This window comes from Anomalospiza imberbis, chromosome 4 (assembly GCF_031753505.1).
Source record: "Anomalospiza imberbis isolate Cuckoo-Finch-1a 21T00152 chromosome 4, ASM3175350v1, whole genome shotgun sequence".
Lineage (NCBI taxonomy): Eukaryota > Metazoa > Chordata > Aves > Passeriformes > Viduidae > Anomalospiza > Anomalospiza imberbis.
Window position 1 is genome coordinate 61,278,218 of NC_089684.1, and position 19,795 is coordinate 61,298,012.

The 19,795-nt window shown below is 37.6% G+C and overlaps 1 protein-coding gene across 1 annotated transcript; it reads right to left on the minus strand.

Moving 5' to 3' along the window:
- Positions 1-846: 846 nt before the first annotated feature.
- CCKAR (cholecystokinin A receptor) lies at positions 847-9,503 on the minus strand. The gene is made up of 5 exons (XM_068188826.1): positions 7,921-9,503; positions 6,923-7,174; positions 4,515-4,776; positions 2,747-2,874; positions 847-2,235 (listed from the first exon to the last, which is right to left on the minus strand). The coding sequence occupies exons 1-5, from the start codon at positions 8,042-8,044 to the stop codon at positions 1,709-1,711; spliced, it is 1,293 nt and encodes a 430-aa protein (XP_068044927.1). The 5' UTR covers positions 8,045-9,503; the 3' UTR covers positions 847-1,708.
- Positions 9,504-19,795: the final 10,292 nt, after the last annotated feature.

Sequence of the window (19,795 nt, forward strand, 5' to 3'; positions counted from 1 at the left end):
CCATAATTTAATTTGTTGGGCATTTGCAAAAGGTCAGATCAATGTCAGTAGTCTCAGCACTGTTGCAGGAGCAGTGCTACTTTATTAACTAGGCAGGCAAAACGTTGTTTATATGGATTGTGCATAAATAGTGTTTAGAATTTTTTTTTTTTAATTTCCTGTCTGTGGACAAGCTGGATGGAAAAAAAAAATAATAGCCAAAGTTGTGTCCTAAGTTGTTAGGGTAAACCATTTGAGGCAATAACTCAGTGCAGAACATGGATCTGGGTCCTGGAACTCACAGTATATTTCTAATTTAAAATCATTCTGTAAAGAGATCAGATTTTCCTGATTAAAAACCTTGAGAGGGCTTATATTTAATATCCACATCTACATTCCACGCTGTGCTCAAATTTAATCTCTGTCTAATAACAAGGGTTTATAATGATATTGATTCAGGTAGAAGATAGAAACATCTCCAACAGGATATTTTCACAAACCAAAATAAGTAATGTAACTTCTCCATCTGAGTTCCACAGAGCAAAGGGCAAGACCTGAACACCCACACTCACCTGTGTGCAGCAAAGGAAAGAGACTGGGTTCCTTGTGCAACAAAGCACAAATAAATACATCATTCAAAGCTGTTCTACTCCGTGTTGAATCTGTTTACAAGTACATTGTAGTACAAACAGCCGCTTCAAAGTTTAGAAAAACTGTTTTCTGACCAAGCCTTTCAGCCTTTGTTTGTTGTATCTGCCCTTTCTGCCACTCTGCCCCCAATGTCTTTATTTCCATGTTGGCAGTGCCGTGCCTGAAGCAGCTGTGAAAGTATTTGTGAAATGTGACTGCCATGGGCACCAGCCTGTATCTTCAGTCCTGCATCTTCTGTAAAACACCTCTTTGCTTTATCCAAAGCATTTATCCCTGTGCTTCCCACTGTGGAAATTCCCACACGAGCCTTTGTGGCTCATCTTAGATCCCGCCACTTGCATATGTGGGTGCTTTCAGCTCCACAGAAGAAAGTCACTTCTTTGTCCTTGTTCTATGGGGTTTATATAAGTGAAAAATACATTAATTTATGTTAATTTATGTTATTGCCTGAGTGAAGAAAGCATTCCACCCACAAAGCCAATGATATTTATTTTAATTTTATTTTTTAAAAAGAAATTATTTACGTAAAAGCATTAATTTCACATGGACAAGCCCATTCTCACCACCCCAAAGTTCCGGTGAGAGTGACACCAAAATTATCTCAACATATATTAGCTTAGCTAAAATAATGTGAAAAGATACTACAAATATAACAGAAATATTTTTGCTTATTAAGCATAGCTAGTGAAATGAAGATTGCATTACATATATTCATGTTTGAGGAGAATCTATTTGCATCTTGGGAATATCTTGAGATACTCAGAACTGCATCTGAAAACTGAGCAAAGCTGTTGATGTAGAGGACACCAATTTTTGCAGTGGAATTTATTACAAATAGAGCAACTTCTAAGGCTTTTCATAAAGTCCTTTATCTTCAGAGCTCTCTTCCTCCTTTGTACTTTTGAAGGGAAAGTGATTTAACACTCATACAGTGATAGCATCAATTTCCCATAAAATTCTTGCTCTTTACTGCCAGCTGAAGTGTTTCATTAACTCAGGACTAAATGGCGTTCAGCTGATGCCACAGTCACGTTCCAAAGCCAGACAATTCACCACTCATTGCCTCCCTTGGTGCAGCTCAGGGGGGTGCTGATGCAGACATGTGTGTGTAAGAACATTTGGAGAGGGAAGCCCTTGTCGTTTTCCCCTCCTCTTCATCACCAGCCTCTCCCCGTATGGTGGGGAGCTTTTGCCTGGCACAGCAGGTGAACGTGGCTAGGAAGGCCATGCGGAAACGCTTGTTCATAAAGCAGTAAATGATGGGGTTCACGCAGGCAGATGTGTAGGACAGCAAGTGGATGAAGGAGATGGGAGCCCCCGAGAGACGCCGGTCAGCGGAAGCTGTGTCGAAGGCTCGCCAGGCATTGACACTGAAGATGGGAGTCCAGCAAACGAAAAACAAAACCACTATCACCATCAGCATGCGGATGACAAGTTTCTTGGCCATTAAGTTGGCAGAAGAGCTGTTGCTTCTCACTCTCTCTATTTTGTTGTGGCTCATAGCAGAGAGCTGTTGCAATGGCATTTTCCTTTTTCTTTTGGTTTTGTTGAGGTAACATCCATCTCCATCCTCGTATTTGGTGCTGCAGGTACTTATTCTTCTTTCTGTACATATAAAATGCTGTATAAATAGTTGGCAAAATATCTGTCATGTTATCAGCTGCTCTGAATCCACTGTCTCCCAATATTCTCACATCTTACCTCTATACAAACTGATGCAAAAGGTTTAAGAATGTTGCTTAGTCCAGTATGGACAGAAGATCATTTTCAAGGTTATATGCTTCTACATTAATTTGACAATTTTAATTGTGACAATTATTGATAAAAATGGTCCTCATCCATGGCCAGAAAAAACCCTTGGTATTTCTATAATAAACAAATTAGAAATTTAATGTATTCTGCCCAGAATCTTTGCAAACGAGGCAATAAATGAGGTTTATTTGCTAACAGCAGAATAACTGTAATCAAGAAATGTGGCTGGCAAGTTCATGACATAACTGACCATAACGATCATTTTTGCAAGCAGAAAGCTTTCCTTTTACTAGCCTCAAAATGACTGCTTGTATCTTCAACTGTAACTTAAAAAAGCCCACCCCAAACCAAAATGTATTGTTACCTCGTGAAGATTTTCTCTGGCTGGCATCAAATTTAATTCCTCTGTAGAGTTCCAAAGAAATGAGACCATATGCAACCATCATTATAATCCCAGGAATAAGAAAGAGTGTGAGTAGCAGGAAAGTGTACCTAAGGAATCAAAAGACACACTGAGAATAGGGAATGGCAAAAAACCAGAAAACGTTCTTTTTATACAACTGAGAGTTGGGGAAGACAGGATTTCAAGATTTTTTGAATTTTTTTCATGGCAATACAAAATATCATTTTGACACCTCAGAAATTTGAAGCTTCCTACTACTTTTCCTGCTTCCCTCAAAAAGGTACAGCAGGAAAAAGACTATAATGGCTGAAAATCTTCTTTCATCCCACCTATGCAGCCCAGAGGAGATGGGCACTCCCACAGTAGTTAAAGGGGGCTCTCTCTCTCTCAGTAGTTAAAGAAGTTCTCTCTGCCCATGAGTGGGACTCCCTGCTGTAACCAGATGAGCATTGGATGCCCTTTAGTTTTGGCTAGTGAAAAAATTGCCTTGCAGAAGATAAATGAGCACCTGCTGATTCTTAAAGGGGGTCTTGGTACATTAAAAATATTGTAACGGTTGGACTCAATGATCTTGGAGGTCTTTTCCAATGCAAATTACTCTATTATTGTGCTTCAGAAAGATCTGACTTCTAGAGGGCTGTGGCACACGTGGGCAAAAACAGAGCAGCCACAACCTGGGTTTTCATCCCTGGAGCAATGAAGAGCTTCTGAGAAGGGATCCCAGGAGTGGCAATCTCTTTGGTAAAGGAAGCAGCTTTTACAAGGTTTCATAAAGGCTGCTCTCCTAGACAGCTTCTCTGATGTGGCGACAAGTTAGGGAAATAATGATGCTTAATGCATCCATAAGCCTGTGTCTCTCCTGATCCCTGTGACTTTGGTACAAACTCAGTAACACACCTGGGAATCTGTAAGGAGACCACAGAGAAGTGAATTTTGTCCTGTACCCTTCCTCCTCATGCTGCCAAATACCTGAGACTACTACTGAAAGCATTAACACAAAGTTACTCTCTTTGTGGATATATCATACCAAAATGGTGCAGAGTTTAATCTTTTTCCCAGTTCCAACTGACCTTCAGTATCAAAAAAAATCTTACACTTTCTCAGTACCAGTCAGTGTTTAGTCAACGTGCAAGGACACCATGTCCAAGTACTATTGCTGTTTGATAGTGCTGCTGTTTACCCTGCCTGGATGTGTAGGACTGGGAGCATGTCTCTCCCCGCTTCTCTCTGCCCCTATTCTCCATAAGCAACCAAAAGGATTCTCAAATAAGACATTTGCAGCCTCATGTTCTACTTCTCTGCTACAAAGAACCTTCAAACAAATTAACAGGCAAGACAGCACACAGAGGGGTGTAAGTGTCTGTGTTTCTCAAAGATTAATCAAGGATTTCTCTGAGAATGTTGAAATTTATGTGTAAATGAGTGAAAGCAATATTCCTACTACAAGTGACAGATGCTTTCTTTACAGTGACAGTTGGGGCTTAGCAAACCATGGTGTGAGAATCATTGCCATGTTGGGCAGTCATTTCTATGACAAGGGAAAAGTCATTCAAATGTCAAAATGTAAGCAGCTTAAAAATGTTGGCGTTTTTTTACATCTTAAATAAGAATGATAGAGTGTAAACATTTGCTGAAGGTTAATACTTGATTTTCCATAAGCTTATTGCTACCATGAAATCCCATTTTCCAGCAGATAATTACACATTTGCTAACAGCCAGTTATTCTTACCAAGACTGTTGAATGACATCGCTTGGCCAAAGGAGCCGACACATATTTGCTGTGGTGTTGTTGTACTTGGTGAAAGGTACCAGTTTGCTGTAGATCGGGTATGGTGACATGATAATGAAGGACACACACCAGGTCACAGCAATCACTCTCAGAGCATGAGACTTGGTCTGCCAGACCCTGGACTGCAGCGGTTTGCAAATGGCACTGTATCTCTCCAAAGATATGGCAACCAGGTTGAAGGTAGAGACACTTACAGAGACACCTATGCATATAAAATAAATAAAAAGGTTATTCTCTTGTTTTAAAGGTAATGTTATGTTCAAATGGTCTTCTGTATGCATACAAAAATTTAAAAATATAGCAAACTATTTATAAGCAAAAGTATTTATAAACACCACACTGATGAAGGCAGTGAAGAATGTGGGGCACTGGGTCTGGGTTTCCAGATTGCTCCAGACTGATATTCCTGCTCTGCACTTCTTTCACTCCAAAAGTCCAAGAAAAAATACACACTGTCAAATCATAAAATTCTGGTAACAGGGAAAGAAGACAATTTTACTCTTAATTATTCTCTTTGCTACTGTGGTTTGTGCACTAATTGCACTGAAATTCAAGCAAAGCATTTGAAATCAGTTAATTACTCTCTTAACACAGATGTTCACAGTCCCTTTTTTATTGTTTTAATTTTTATGAGTGTCCTGCTTCACTTGTGATCTGATTTTCTCATTCAAGAGAGTTAAATCTATTACAACTTTTTAATTAGATGGTAATGGAGTTACAAACACGAAGAAATGAAGGCATGAAGTAGAATCTTTGTCCTTTGACTACCCTTAATTTCTTCTGTTCGTATTTTATAAAATATGGTGCGGTTGTATGTAGTTCTGTCATTGAGGTGCCCAAGTTCACCACTGTAAAATTATAAATATTTCTTCTTAACTTTGCCACACATTTTTCTTTCAGTAAATGCACTTTTGTCTTTGTGAATATGTGTCAGACTATAAAATGCCAATATTGTTACAATTTGCTTTACAGATTGAAAATTTGTTTTTCTACATCTTAAAATGAAAAACTGAGCATAGTTGATGCAATGGTTGTCAGTGTCTGTTTGTCAGGTGATGCCTCTGTTACCCAAACATTTAGTAGGAAATCTTCACATTCTGACTCTTAAAATAAAAGAGCTTCATAATGAGAAACTTTATGTTGATCTATTTCACTGGATTTTTTTATAAAGTAATTTACACCGTGTGCAATAAGAGGAAGATGACAATGCTTCAGTAATGTTTTAGGGTATTTTAGCCAGCAATTCATTATAATTGTTTAAACATGGCCTTTAGTTTTATTGGTTTTATCTACAAAAAGATGTTGATTTCCCATTCGCACACTTTAGGTGTGTACTTTCACATTACATCAAAGCTCTCAAGGGCATGGGTTGAAAGGGGACCTGAGGTTTCTGTAATCAACTAAGGGTCTCCCAAAGCGGCAAAAACTTTACATAATGTTCTCCTTTTTTCTTCCTTTTTCTTTTTCTTTTTCTTTTTCTTTTTCTTTTTCTTTTTCTTTTTCTTTTTCTTTTTCTTTTTCTTTTTCTTTTTCTTTTTCTTTTTCTTTTTTTTTTCTTTTTTCTTTTTCTTTTCCTTTTTTTTTCTTTTTCCTTTGTTGGTTTGATTTTGTTTTGTTTGTTTGGATTTTTTTGGTTAAGAAACGAGCAAATGCAGAGGAAATATTAAAGTGAGACAATAAATCACTTACACACACATACACAACCCAGACATTTTGAAACTCCTAGATCCTGGGTCCACAACCCAGGATGTATGGGCAAGGAGTATGACAAGGCATACAAAAGTGATACTTATTAAAGTCAGCCTCTAAAATCTATATCTGTGTTTTATGGTCTTCTGGTGAGCTCTGATCACACCTGGTCTGTCCACAAAGAGTACTTGCTCCAAATTCCAGCTCTGCAAATGGCACCTACTTTGGCCTATTTCTCTTTTCTTTTTTATGTATCACTGCTGCCAAAGTCTGTGAGTAAAATCTGCCCTTACTGAGGGTAGGGTGTACAAGTCCACCATTTCTGGTGGGTGATCTGAACACTGATAAGAATCTTGTCAATGATGGGTAAGCAACTGCATGTGCTGGGTTCCTCATTAAAATCTGATCATGCAACATCTTCACATCCAGCAAAACACTTCTGTATGTCATTAAAGTTAAGTGTGTGTGCGCCACTGTGTTTTGCTGGATCAGACCAAGGACACCAGAACCATGAAGATTTGCACTACAAAGTTGTTTCTTTGTAATACTGATAACTTCAGTGGTGGATGGGAACAATCAGCCTTTTATAGATCTTTAAATACCTTCTCACCTGTCTCATTAGTCAGTCTTCAAAATAAGTATAAACATCCCAGACTTACCCATGAAATAAGTGGCAGTTTTGCAAACAGCACTTCCAAAAATAAAATCTTTTAGCAGGTTGGGAATAAGGGTGAAAGGCATGCAGAAAAGGCAGAGCATCAGGTCACTGACTGCTAGTGACAGCAGAAATATGTTGGTGACTGTTCTCATCCGCTTGTTTCTTATCAGCACCGTAATCACCAGAATGTTCCCCAAAATGCTGAGCAGAAATATCAAGCAATACAGCAGAATCCGTATTATCTGATGCAAATCTGAAAATTGTCACAAGAAAAGATCAGTTACACAGTATTCAACTCAGATTAATATTATATATTTCAACTTTTAATCAGAAGGTAAAAGCCTTTCTGTATTCAATTTTATGAAGGTTTATGTCTTTACACTAACACAAAATCAGTGAAAGTGCTGAAATTCTTAAATGTATTCTGATCTACCTCAATTGCATAGCATTAATCTACAATATAAGCAGTACAATGTACATTTGGAGAGTCAAATACAACTTCTTAAAGCATGTGCTTCTCATGCTACTGACTGCACCACTTACTCACCATGGGAGATCCTATTTTATGCAAAGGTAAGAAAAGATCAAGCAATCAAAAGACATTTTAATATATGGATTTTTTTTTCAGCTTCAGAGTGCTATGATTTCATATTAAATCACTTTCACACATGGTATCAGATCTGATCACTCCATTGTTATTGAATTGAGTAAAAATCATGCTTCTCCAAGTCCTTAGCAGAGATGTTTGCATTTCGTGCTCCGAAGTGCTAGTGTTTTAGTTTTCCATTATATTCAAATTTTGTCCGAGTTCAATTCTGAACTTGGAAAACCAGCACATACTAAATTTTTTGCTGCCTGTTTCTCATACTAACTTAAAAGCAAGCAATTGATTTTGCACTTTCTCAGAAAAAAAGCCTTGCATAGCTCTTTCTTTCTACAGCATCTCTGCATCCAGCTAGAACTAAAACTGCCTGGAAAAAACCAATTTTCCATACATACCTTTAGAAGGATAAGGTGCATCATCCACACAGAAAAAAGTGTCATTTTCCAAGATGATATTGCAGAGGAAATCAGTAATGTTGGTACCATTCACAAGGAAGCTACTAGCATCAACTATTTCCATTCTTCAGTATCCACAGAGTAGCTTTGATGAAGAAGAAGGTGGGTTTGTAACTATCTGCCCATGCTTTCAGTAAACAGATGGTTTCTGAATGAATTCTTCAGAAGAAATGCAAGAGAGGCAGCTGTGCAAGGAAGCTGTTCTGACTCTCCAGCAGGAGCACCCAGCACACAGAGTCCTGTTCTGGCTGAACAAGATTTATTCCAGGGGCACACACAGCCGTTCAGAAAAGCAAAGAATGTGTGCACACACACTCACATGTATGCACACACACACACACACACACACACACACACACACACATCCCCCTAGGTACTTTTTAGATCCACCCTCTTCTGTTACTGCACTACTGTTGGGATTATAAACAGGCTAGAAAAAGATTAGAGCTTTAACCCCTTGCAAGATTGCTTCTACTCATGTCTCTGCACTATTTCTGAGAGTCAGCCTGTGAGGTCACAGCCTATAAATGAGACACAGAGAGTGAGGAGAGTGGTAAATCTGTCTCTCAACTAACATTCAAAATGGTAAGAGTTGCTTAATAAAAGGGCAGAGAAGAGAAAAACATAGTAAAGATTTTGCATTCCTTACATGGAAATGATTCTTGTCTTCCTATTTTTCAGAGTAAACTGAAGATAGGGTAGACTCAGAAAAATAAAAGCAGCTACATTTATCTCAATTGGAAAAGTTCATACAAAAGTGCTGTACGTGCCTGATCCAAACCCCAGCAAGTCAATAGAAAAACTCACTAATTTCACGTAGTGGATCAAATCTTATGAAAGTATATTAGAATTGCCAGTTAATATGAGCAGAAGCCTATACATTTCCTCTGTGCAAGAACTTGTATATGACTTGACAAACTCAGTAAACCTGATAAATCGTGGCATATTAGTTACACACCAGTGGAAAACACAAAGATCTTGATGGTTTAAAAGTTCTGTTTTTTTAATAAACATAATCCTCACTGGTGTTTCCACAAAGTCATGGGCTTTTACTTTCAGTATACAGCTTGTTTATGGCCAGAAATAAAAAGTAATATTAGAAATTAATCTCTACTATAACTGAATGAAAAACTAATTTCACATTTAAAATTCCTTTTACTTAAAAGCAGAGCAGTAACAGGTTCTTTATAACAAATCCTGACCCCTCAAAGCTGATATACACAGACTGAAAAGCCTGGCTTTCTTTTCCAGTCTTGCCAGCTTTGCTTTATAGTATGAATAATGGGAATAGGTATGTAGGAAAGTAGATTGAAAAGTCAGACTGAAAGTTCCAATTTCTCAATTATCCTTTGTACCTCTGGGAGTCCTGGATGCAGCTGGCCATCATTGGCCCATACCACTGCATGGTCCCACTGACCACCTTGCTCTCAGGGTGTGAGAGGCTGGCCAGGGCTGTGATTAACACTGTGAAGCCGGTGCAGGTCTCTGATATCACTCTCAAAGATATGTGGGACAGGGTGAAGGACCAGCTTCCCCAGGACAGCAGGAGGAGCCCCTCACTGAGCCCCAACGCAGTGGGCCCACCTCAGTGTCAAGACATGATGGATGAAGCCATTGAGGCCAGCAGCCACGGCTGGAGGCTTCACAGAGTTGTCGAACAGGCAAACTGAACCAGGCTGCACTGGACACAGCTCGCCTTGTGTGCGGTGCAGGCAGCAAAGGAGCTGGATCACAGTGGTAGGAGACAGCAGGTGCAGCACAGGCTTGAAGAGCTGAGGGATAAGTACTGAGCCATGACTAACTCCAGAAGGTACTAATTTCAACCACAAGCAAGAACAGAACGTGTGAGGGAATGATATTCTGTGCAAATCCCAGCAACTGTGGAGTTAATGTTTAAAACAAACTGGATCACCTTGTTCACATACTCAGGATTCCAAATGTATAAGGTGCAGCATTCCTCTACAAATTTGTCCAGAGATTTTTATCTGTTATTAGAGTCCTCATCAGTTTTCCTTCTCTGAATGCCAGGCTTACAGACTGGCTCACAATTCCAAGGGTTTAGTTCCCCTGGAGTCCTTTTTAAACATTGGCATCACATTTACACAATTTTTTTCCCTGGCAACAACGTAGTTCTAAACAATAGATTGAACATCATAGTTAATAATTTTACTATTTCCTTTAGAAGTTCTGGATGAATACCATCTGGTCCTGGGCTGAGCTCAATTCAGCATCTGCTAGTTAAATTGCCAGAGTAAATGAGGAAGAATTTGCTATGAACTCTTGACTCCCATTTTGGAGTGGATTTCTGCATGAAACATATTGAGATCAAAGAGTTTTGTTTTTCTAGGCTTTTATTTTGCATAGATTTACTCAAATGTACAGCCAATAGTCCTCATGTTTGAACATTTCTGAGTTGCCTTTATGATATAATTTCTCTCCATTACATTAACTAACTGCTTGATAGATCACTCTCCATGCAGATCAGTATCATCTCATTGTCTCCCTGCAAGTTTCAGAAGAGACAAAAAAGGAGGCTTTAACTAAATGCTTGCTCATTGCAGATGTAATTTTATCATTTAGGAGAAACAAAAACCCGAGTGTCTGTCCACTTGTACTTAATCATGCATTATTTAGGAAGTTGAAAGTTTTAGGCAAGAACTTCTCTGGAGCTGGCTGTTTTATTAGCAATGCTGATTTATTAATAAAATTTGGTTTTAATTAAGAAGTAATTTAGGTATGTTAATATGACTGTGTTGATAGTTTGGAAAAAGTACACAAAAATATTTTTCCCTATATTTGAAGGAGGCTTGCTAATCTGTTATAACAAAAGAATCTGCCACTTTTAATTCTAGTCTTAATCCTTTTCTCCCCTGTAATGTCATATACTGAACACTCTGCTCTTGCAGCCAAAACAGTTGGTGTGATCTGCCATTTCCTGCTATCTATATGTATTTTTTCTCAACCAAAACTAAACCACATCAATTTACAGCTACCTCATTCTTTTTTCCTGAAGAATACTCTGTTCTGTTTCTTCATTAATTTGACAAAGATCTTTACTTAAGTTAAATAGAAAATCCAATTATAAAATGATGAATTTGGAAAAGCATATCTGTATCTGGTGTCAAATTTACAAATAGGTTTATGTTTCTTACCAGTTTTTTTTTTGTCCTGACAAGTGAAATTAAATAAAACAATTAGAAAAAACATATATGGAAAGTCATGGTCTACTTCTGTTCTCACTTGCCAGGTTGATGCTGGCATTAGGCCTCTGATTCAGTGGAGTTAGAGGCACAAACTACAGGGAGATCAGAACTAGGCCACACTTTTGGAGAATGCACAAAATTATCATGAACACATTTATCATAAACTTTTTCAAGGCAATCTGTGCCTGAGTCCTATCAGTGTCTCACAGTAACTGCATTTAAACAATTTATTTCATACTGACCTGAACTAAATAATATAAGGATGAAATTTACTTCTGAGCACCTTGTTGTACTATCAGTGATTTCTGAAATACCATTCACCAACCATAGATGGGATCAAAGGCAAACAAGGTGCTCCTGCTGCTCCTGCAGTGCTTCTGCAAAGGTCATATATTACATGGCATGCTTAATTAATCTCTGGAAGACTCCACAGGTCTTCAATGACGAAATTATTGTATTTAGGTCACATTATTATGAAGACATATCTCAAGGTATCTTTTAAATTGTTTGGGGGTGACCACTTTTCATTGTTTTGAAGGGCAAATTCATAGTGTTTGAACTTCCTGCATATTTGCAGTACCTGACCTACCCATGAGATGCAACACAGCTGGTCCTGATGCCTTCATGAGCATGCAGGCAGCCTGTCCTACCACCTTCCTCAGAAGAGAGGAAATGAGACCTCTCAGGTGATGCCTGTGAGTTCTGTACAGTGTTCAAGGCTCTCTGATGAATGGGATGAATAAAGCATATTGTCTCTGTAAATCCTCAGGTCCAATTTCATAATCATGGTTACGTTTCTACGGGCTTCCAGGTGCAAAAGGGATTTCTGCTCCAGAGATTTCTATGCAAGTTCTGTACACAATTTAGGGAAACTGCTTCAAAGAAATAAGGGTAAATATCTCATAACAATCCTTCTGACGCCCTGTGATATTACTGAAGTCTGGGATGAGTCATTGTCCACTCATTCCACCCCAATGGCTCACCATGCATGCTGCTACTCATGCTGGTATTCTCAGACTGTCACTGAGCTCAGCTGCATCTCTTCTCCCCACACATCTGGCCCTCTAACTATTAAAAACTGAAGGCAGAAGTTACATCAATGCTCTCTGAACAACTAAAGCTGATCCTTTTCCTTTTTGTGTCTTATTGTAACAGATACATAAGTGCAATGAGGAATGAATACACACCCATGAAAGAGGAACACAACTATTTTAAAAAGGTTTGTTTCTTTTGCAATCTATGCGTGATGTTGTACAACCCTTTTTGTCCCTTCACCCTGTGAATATTAATTTGCTTGAAAAACACAGTTCAGGATTTAAGCTAGAGAGGCAAGCAAATAGCCCTGCATACCCTTTTGCTGTGGGTATATTATGTGCTAGAACCCCATACCAAGTAAACTGCATCAACACATGGCCCAGGACATCCCTTTTTTCGGATTATATTAGCGCCATCTAATGTTGGTACTCTTAATGTTCTCCTTTGAGCAAACCTTTCCATATTAGACCAGCATCAGTCAAAGTCAAAATCCATCACATGTTCTAAGGTACTGGTAATCTGAGACTTTTTTGAGGTACAGTCATGGCATGGTTTGTAACAAACAGATAAAAGATCAGGGATTGCCACCAGAAACAACCCCAATAGATTATAACGTCAGCAACAGAATGGTACAACTCTTCTTGAGAGTACTCAACTCCCTAACAAAGTTTAAAGCAGCAACAGGCTGCTAAATAAAGCCTAACCTGTAACAAGTGAGAACCATAGTCTTTGATTTTAAGATTCCAGTTAAGCACATAACAAAGAGTCACAACTATTTTACCACAAGAGATTTTCATTAGCGTATCTCACAGAGGTATATTAATGAAATTAGTTATGTTAACTGCAGCTGCTATGAGTTTCAAATTAAGATGAAAAAAAACAAAGCAAAGTATTTGGCACAGGCCAGTCAGTGGGAGAGTGGAAGAGTTGGGAAAAGCAAGGAAGTCTTTTCAGATTGCCGCTGTCTGGTACTTTGCTCTCAAAAGAAGCCACACTATCCTCATGATGTTAAGATCAAATGGATTTCCACATTTCCACAGAATTAGATAAAGAGATGTTAGTTTCACAACACCAGCTAAGTAGTTTAGAGAGTGGCTGTGCAATTAGCAGGGAGGAAATGAAGGTCAGCTGATGTATTATTGGGTGAATTGGTACCAGCATGTCTGAAGCCAGGGCTTCAGTTTGTGTGTCTTACTATAAACAGAGAGAAATTACTTTGTGTTCCATAGCATCTCACCTAACATCAACACTTTTATAAGAGTATCTGTTGATGATAAACTCCCTTAAGGTAACACTACTGAACTTTGTTCATTGACATCTGAGTTCCCAAGAGTCATCTAATCCTTGTTGTAAGGGAACCTAAGATATTGGAATCAAGAGATGCATTATCTCTATTAGACAAATACTGAAAATTACACCTACATAAAATGAATAAATTTAATCAGCAATAGTCATTCTTTTAGAGTTTCAGTTTTTTATAGGAAACATAAACTTCCTATGAGCAGTCATCTGATCTGACATAAATTTGCACAAGTCTGCACAAGAAATAGAACACACAATTTATAATATTTTGATGAATTCTCTGTTAGTCAGTACCAAAGAGGGGCACACAGCCTCAGATTTTGAAGAGTAACTAACTGACTAAACTTCTTCTCAACAACTGATATCTGAGTATGAATTTTAGTAATTTGAAACAATTCAAACCATGAAGTGAGGGTAAAGAAGAAAAGTTTTAGAAGATATTGCAAAATGTCTCTCCACTAGAAGACCTATCTATCATTACTACTGGTACAACATAGACAGCTACTGTACTATATAAAACCCTGTCAGCAAAGCCCACAAGGAAACAACACTCCTTGAAAGTATGCAACCAAAATAGGATTTTGATCTAATAAATAGAAAAGCAAAAGACTGTGGGATGTCTAGATTTTTGCTGATTTCCCATTCTCATGATTTTACATGGAAGGGTAGCCAGACAGCAAGATGACAGGTTGTCCCCTTCAAATTATAGGCTTAAATAATGAAAGTAAGATTTTAAATTAGGCTCATGGCCTTCATTCTGTTGTACACAATGAAGTATTTTATTGTTTGACTCTTGTTCTCCTACTGTGATAATCTCCAGGCCAGTTTTTTTTCAGTTAAATGGAACTCTGCTAGCTGGCACTTTGGACTAATTATTGAACACAGTAAGAGGAGGTACATGGAGACCTTCAGGAGCAAAGACAATTTACCCCAGCTGAAGTTTTCTTCGAGGTCTTAATTTCTGTGATGTTTAGCTTTATTTGTAATTTAGCTAAATGCTCTTTGCATTTTGGATTTCTTTGATTGGTATAATGCCATCCAATAACTGTTTGTAGAAAGCTGTCAGTTATAATTTCTGAGAAAGTGGGGGAGGCAAGTCAAGTCCATAGTGACAAAAAATACTCTAGTTTATTTCAATTATTGTGCTAAGCAGTCCTGGAAGTATTTGATAGCAATTTCAAAACACTATTAAAATACTGAAACACTGAAAATAATACTTTCCAGAGTTTCAGCACAGATGAGCTGTTAAATGATGGTATTGTTGGCTTTACTTGCCAGGCTTTTGTCTATATAATCCTTAAGAAAATATATTCTGAGGAACAATTGCTGTAGTTAGTTTGGACTATTTGCTCATGTTTATACAGTGTTACATAGTGCAGGGAGTTAATGTGGCTGAAAGTATGTAAGTTTTAAATTCATTTTCATTGTTTAGTCTTTGCTTACATTACAAAACTCTTCTAAATCTGCCAAGAAGTCTCAACTCTCAAAAGAAAGGAGAAACAAAACTTCAAGGACAATCTCTGCTCTGAATTCTCTACACTCACTTTTTGACAGAGTCAGATTCAGTCAGGCTGCTGTGGTGTGTCCAAATATCCAGGGTTTATAAATTAAGCATATCAGAAGTTGGATCTCTTGGATGTAATCCTTGTATATAGAAAAGTTATGTGCCACACTCTTGGGTTTTTTTAACGAACACTTGAAAATTTGTGGTATATTAACTGCAATTAACTGGGTGATTTTTTCTAATATTTTTGTGTGTGTGCCTGAAGTCAATATCTCATATTTACAATTTCATGCCATTCTGGTTTGGCCCTTTTTGGAACCAACTGCACTGGTGCATTGGTGCTAAGTGTGCTCTGTACAAAAAAAGCAGTGCAAAACAGTCACAGACCATACACACATTCTGGCTACTGTGTCTCCTCTTGGATACCTTACCTCTTCACAATGTTCTCCTTTTATTCTAATGCATTCATTTTGCAATCCTGCAATGTGGGAAAAATGAATAAATTAAAGTAAGAAAGGTATTTCTAATGAGATAACGACAAAATATCAGTAATATTTTATGGTTTGTTTTTACAAGCTTTGCTGACTCAAGTTCCTGGAGCTAGTAAAGAGTTTTTAAAATATTCTAAGCAATATGCAAGTGAAATGTTCCCAGTTTACACTGTTACCCACTCTGATTTTAAACCCAGTGGTACTTAAAGTATAATCCTGCTCAAACCATAATCTAACAGTGATCTTATCTCTTTAATTACAATTTACATTTCTGTTAGAAAGTTAGAATTGTCAGCTGTGATTTTATACTTTGTAGAGACAGATCTCGCCAAAGTCTTCACTTAATCCTCAATGACTGTTCATGAAAGTTATTAGGAGTTAAATGGGAATGCTTTGGCAACAAAAATAAATCACTTTCATTAGCTGTTAAACTGAGCCATTTCATACCAGAATATTTTTTCTCAAGACCTTATAAAGAGAAGGCTAAAAATTTAAAATTGGATTCTGTGAGAAATATTCAAACAAATTCTAAAACATCAGATCATTATGTAAATTGGTAAATAAGTTTTCATCTTCTGTTTCAAGAGGAGTAGATGGTAGGTCACATACATTATCCAACCTAAAATAATAGGAAACTTATTCCTGTAGTCTGAAGTGTTACTAAATAGCCAAGGCCTTATAGATTTAACACTCTTTGAGAAGAAACTGGCAGTACAAATTGATAATTTTTGATGAAATCCAGCTCAATTATCAAGAAGGCAATAAATATCATTTCCTTTAATAGTGCAGGAGAATGAGAAAAATCCCCAGGATTTTTCCTTGCTTACACTTTTCCCATCACCTTGACATGGTGGCTAATTAGCTAGTGACATGATAACAACTTCTTCTGTTCCTTCTTCAATGCATCCTCATGAATGGTTCTTTACTTACCACTCATCCTATTTGTGTGTAGTTTTCTCCTGCTTTAGGCCAACTTAACCAAAACGGTGAATTTGAAAATGGCACCTTAAGTCTGGAGTGTTCATCCCTTTGACAACCCAACTGAGCTGGGTTCAGTACCTCCAACTGGTGTTATTTCCAGTTCTAAGGAGGAAATAAATGGTTAAGTCCCAAAGACTTGTGCCTCTCAGATAAGATTATGAAAGCTAGTAGTATCTATTTTAAATATCTGTACCATCCATATTCATGCTGCAAACCTCACAGATATATCTGGAAACAGAAAACAACCCTACATTCTTAAAGTAGCTTCCTTAAAAGAGTCAGTGTCATGAAGCTGTGTCAGGGGAGCTTTAAGCTGGATATCAGGAAAAGGTTCCTCACCCAGGGGGTGGTTGGGCACTCGAACAGGCTCCCCAGGGAAGTGCTCACAGCACCAGCCTGACAGAGTTCAAGAAGCTCTTGGACAGTGTGCTCAGGCACATGGTGTGACTCTGGGGATAGTCCTGTGCAGGGTCTGGAACTAGAGTCGATGATCCTGGGGTCTCTTCCAGCCCAGGATATTCTATGATTTTATGATGATCTCATGCTGTTATCTCCCTGTATGCCAATATATATATGGGGGCCGAGCTCACGTATCACAACTTTAATCTAAAATTTTATTATGCTGCTTCTGTTATTAGCCTAATTTTGCCAAAATGAAAAGCCCTTCTGCTGTTGAACAATTCCAATAAGGTATTTTAATTCCATATTTTAGGTTGCCCTAACATTCAAAACATTATCCAGCAGGAATCCACCCAGCTCTACTCTCTATGAGTGCAAGCCTCAATTCAGTTTCAGACAAAGACCAGGAAATACGTGTGTTTATTTAAGCTCAGAGCACATTTTATCCCATCTGCTCTGGAAAATGTGTCCTTTGCTTAACAGTGGGTAGGAATGTTGGGTACAGGGGTTCTTCCTATGAAGAACAAAAGTGATCAATGATAAATTGCATTGCTATATGACTGCTTACTCATATTAATGATAATCTCAGATAGGCTGTACAGTTTTTGGTTTTTCAGTTTCATACCTTGTCTCTTTTTTTTTTTTTTTTTTTTTTTTTTGTGCAATAAATGTAATTTATTTCAACCCTTCCTGAGCCCTTTAGCACATTCACTTTTGTGGATGCTTTCTAATTTTCCTTCCTGGTCTTTCTGGAAACATGCTGCAATATAGATTGTAAGATTCAAGCAAGCCTGTATCCTGTAATTAACAAAATAATACAATTTTTTAGGTACTACTTCTGTCCTTTTTTTGATTTAGCAAATTTGTTGTGCATTTGAAAGAATACTTCACAGACCTCTAAACAGTGATACAAAACAGAAAACCTAACTGCATTTTTATATTTTAAATTTTTGGTTTCAATGCGCAGAGCTTCATCTGAAATCAAATAATTTCATTTGGGTTTGTTTGTGCTCCCTAGAGCTGTGTATACTATTTTGGTGTCATTTTTCCTTTAAGCAGATCCGTATATTAATTTGTATGTTTTGGGTTAGTGAAAGCAGGGTAGTCTGCTACTCAATGGCTCTCAATCCAGCCTTCAGAGCTGTGCTTCACATATGTGTGCTCTTCCATCCCACGGTTCCACTCTTTTTTGGGTGAATTTTTGAGCATGTTGTTATAATGAACTTATTTTCACAGTAAAAGTTTGATCATCTAGTTGTGCTTCATATATGCACAACAATTCCTGTAATAGGCAGTATTAGTAATCAGTGTTTCAGACAATTTTCTGCAATAATGTATTCCTGTATATAAACAGAGAAACGGTAGAAATTTAGAAATTAGGGCTCAGTTTTACATTTTGACTAATGTAAAACTCTCTTTTGAACTAATACAGGACAACTGCAACTGTTTCAACATAGGATGCTTTAGACCCCCACTATGGCCCGAGATGTGTCAGAGAAGATTCTTTTCCATAGTTGGTGATGATATTTAATCAGTGCCTGGCGCTGCCTTTCGATGATACACAGCATTTATTTGTCCATACAGGGAAAGGAAAACATCATCACTGGTGAAAAAACTATGAGAAACTTATGAAGGTTTGCTTGCTATCCTCTGCTCATTCAGCATTTCCTTTTTATTGCACTTCTGGCTGTCTTTCCAACAGAGCAGACATCAAGTTAAGGAAATGGAAATCAAGGTAAAGGATATGTGAAAAATCCTTGTAATGGAAGGAAAAATCTCCCTGATCGAATCTAGATTGTTTTTTTGAACAGTTACAGTAGCTGGTGAACCATAACCATTACGAAAATGCTTCAAGAGTTTCTAGTTCCTTTTGGTTTATTCTTCACTTTTGATTCTTCTATTTGAAAATTTATCAAACAAGGAAATGAAACAATGGAATAATCCTTCACACACAAAAAAAAAAAAAAAAAAAAAAAAAAGAGAGAGAGAAGAGAAAGGATTAATCAACTTTGTCATCAAATCCTAATCAGAAGAATAATATGCACTCAAGAAGAGATCCTTGTTCTGCCAGCTGAAGTTTATGATTACCTCTTAATGATTAAGGAGAAGGCAGCTATGATCTAGACGCTAAATAATGTATCCAAGGTGGTCTGCTGGTTGTTGAAGAGTTGCAACACGCACTGATACAACTGTGTAGTAAATTGTATATATTCCAGGCAGTGAGCAGATGTATAACAGACTACCTTAAAACATTTATTACATTTTCCACAGCAGATGAAATTCCCCTACTGCAATAAGTAGGATACAGCATCAAGAAGCTATTTCAGTGGAGTAATGCTCAGTATTGTGTAACAAATAAACAGAGAATGAGAGGGTTTGATATTTTTCAAAAGTAGATATGAAAACATCACCACACATATGTTTTTAGATATTTTCATAGCATCACAGAAAAGCTTGGGTTGGAAAGAACCTTAAAGATCATCTAGTTCTGATCCAAGGGCAGGGATGCCACCCACTAGATCAGATTGTTCCTGTCTTTAAAAAGAGCATACTTCTTGTGACAGACAGGACCCAAGTCCTGCTTGTATTTAGATCACATAGACTCACTGGACTCAATAGGTTTGAAAAGAACACAGAATCTCACCCTAGCACACCCACACACCAGAAACCTTGACATGGAGGTGTTAACTAAGAATCCACCTAGACAGGTTTTTTTACTGCTTTGCTTCCTTACAAACCAATTGGTTAAATTTTGTAAAAACTTAAAAGAAATAGCTAAAGTAAGCTGCTATATGTGACCTGAGAAAATGCTTGTTCATGAATGCTGAATCATGTCTTTTAAAAGGTTTGGCTAAGTACAATAGTTGTATAAATTTTTCAACAGACTTGCTCTGAGGTGA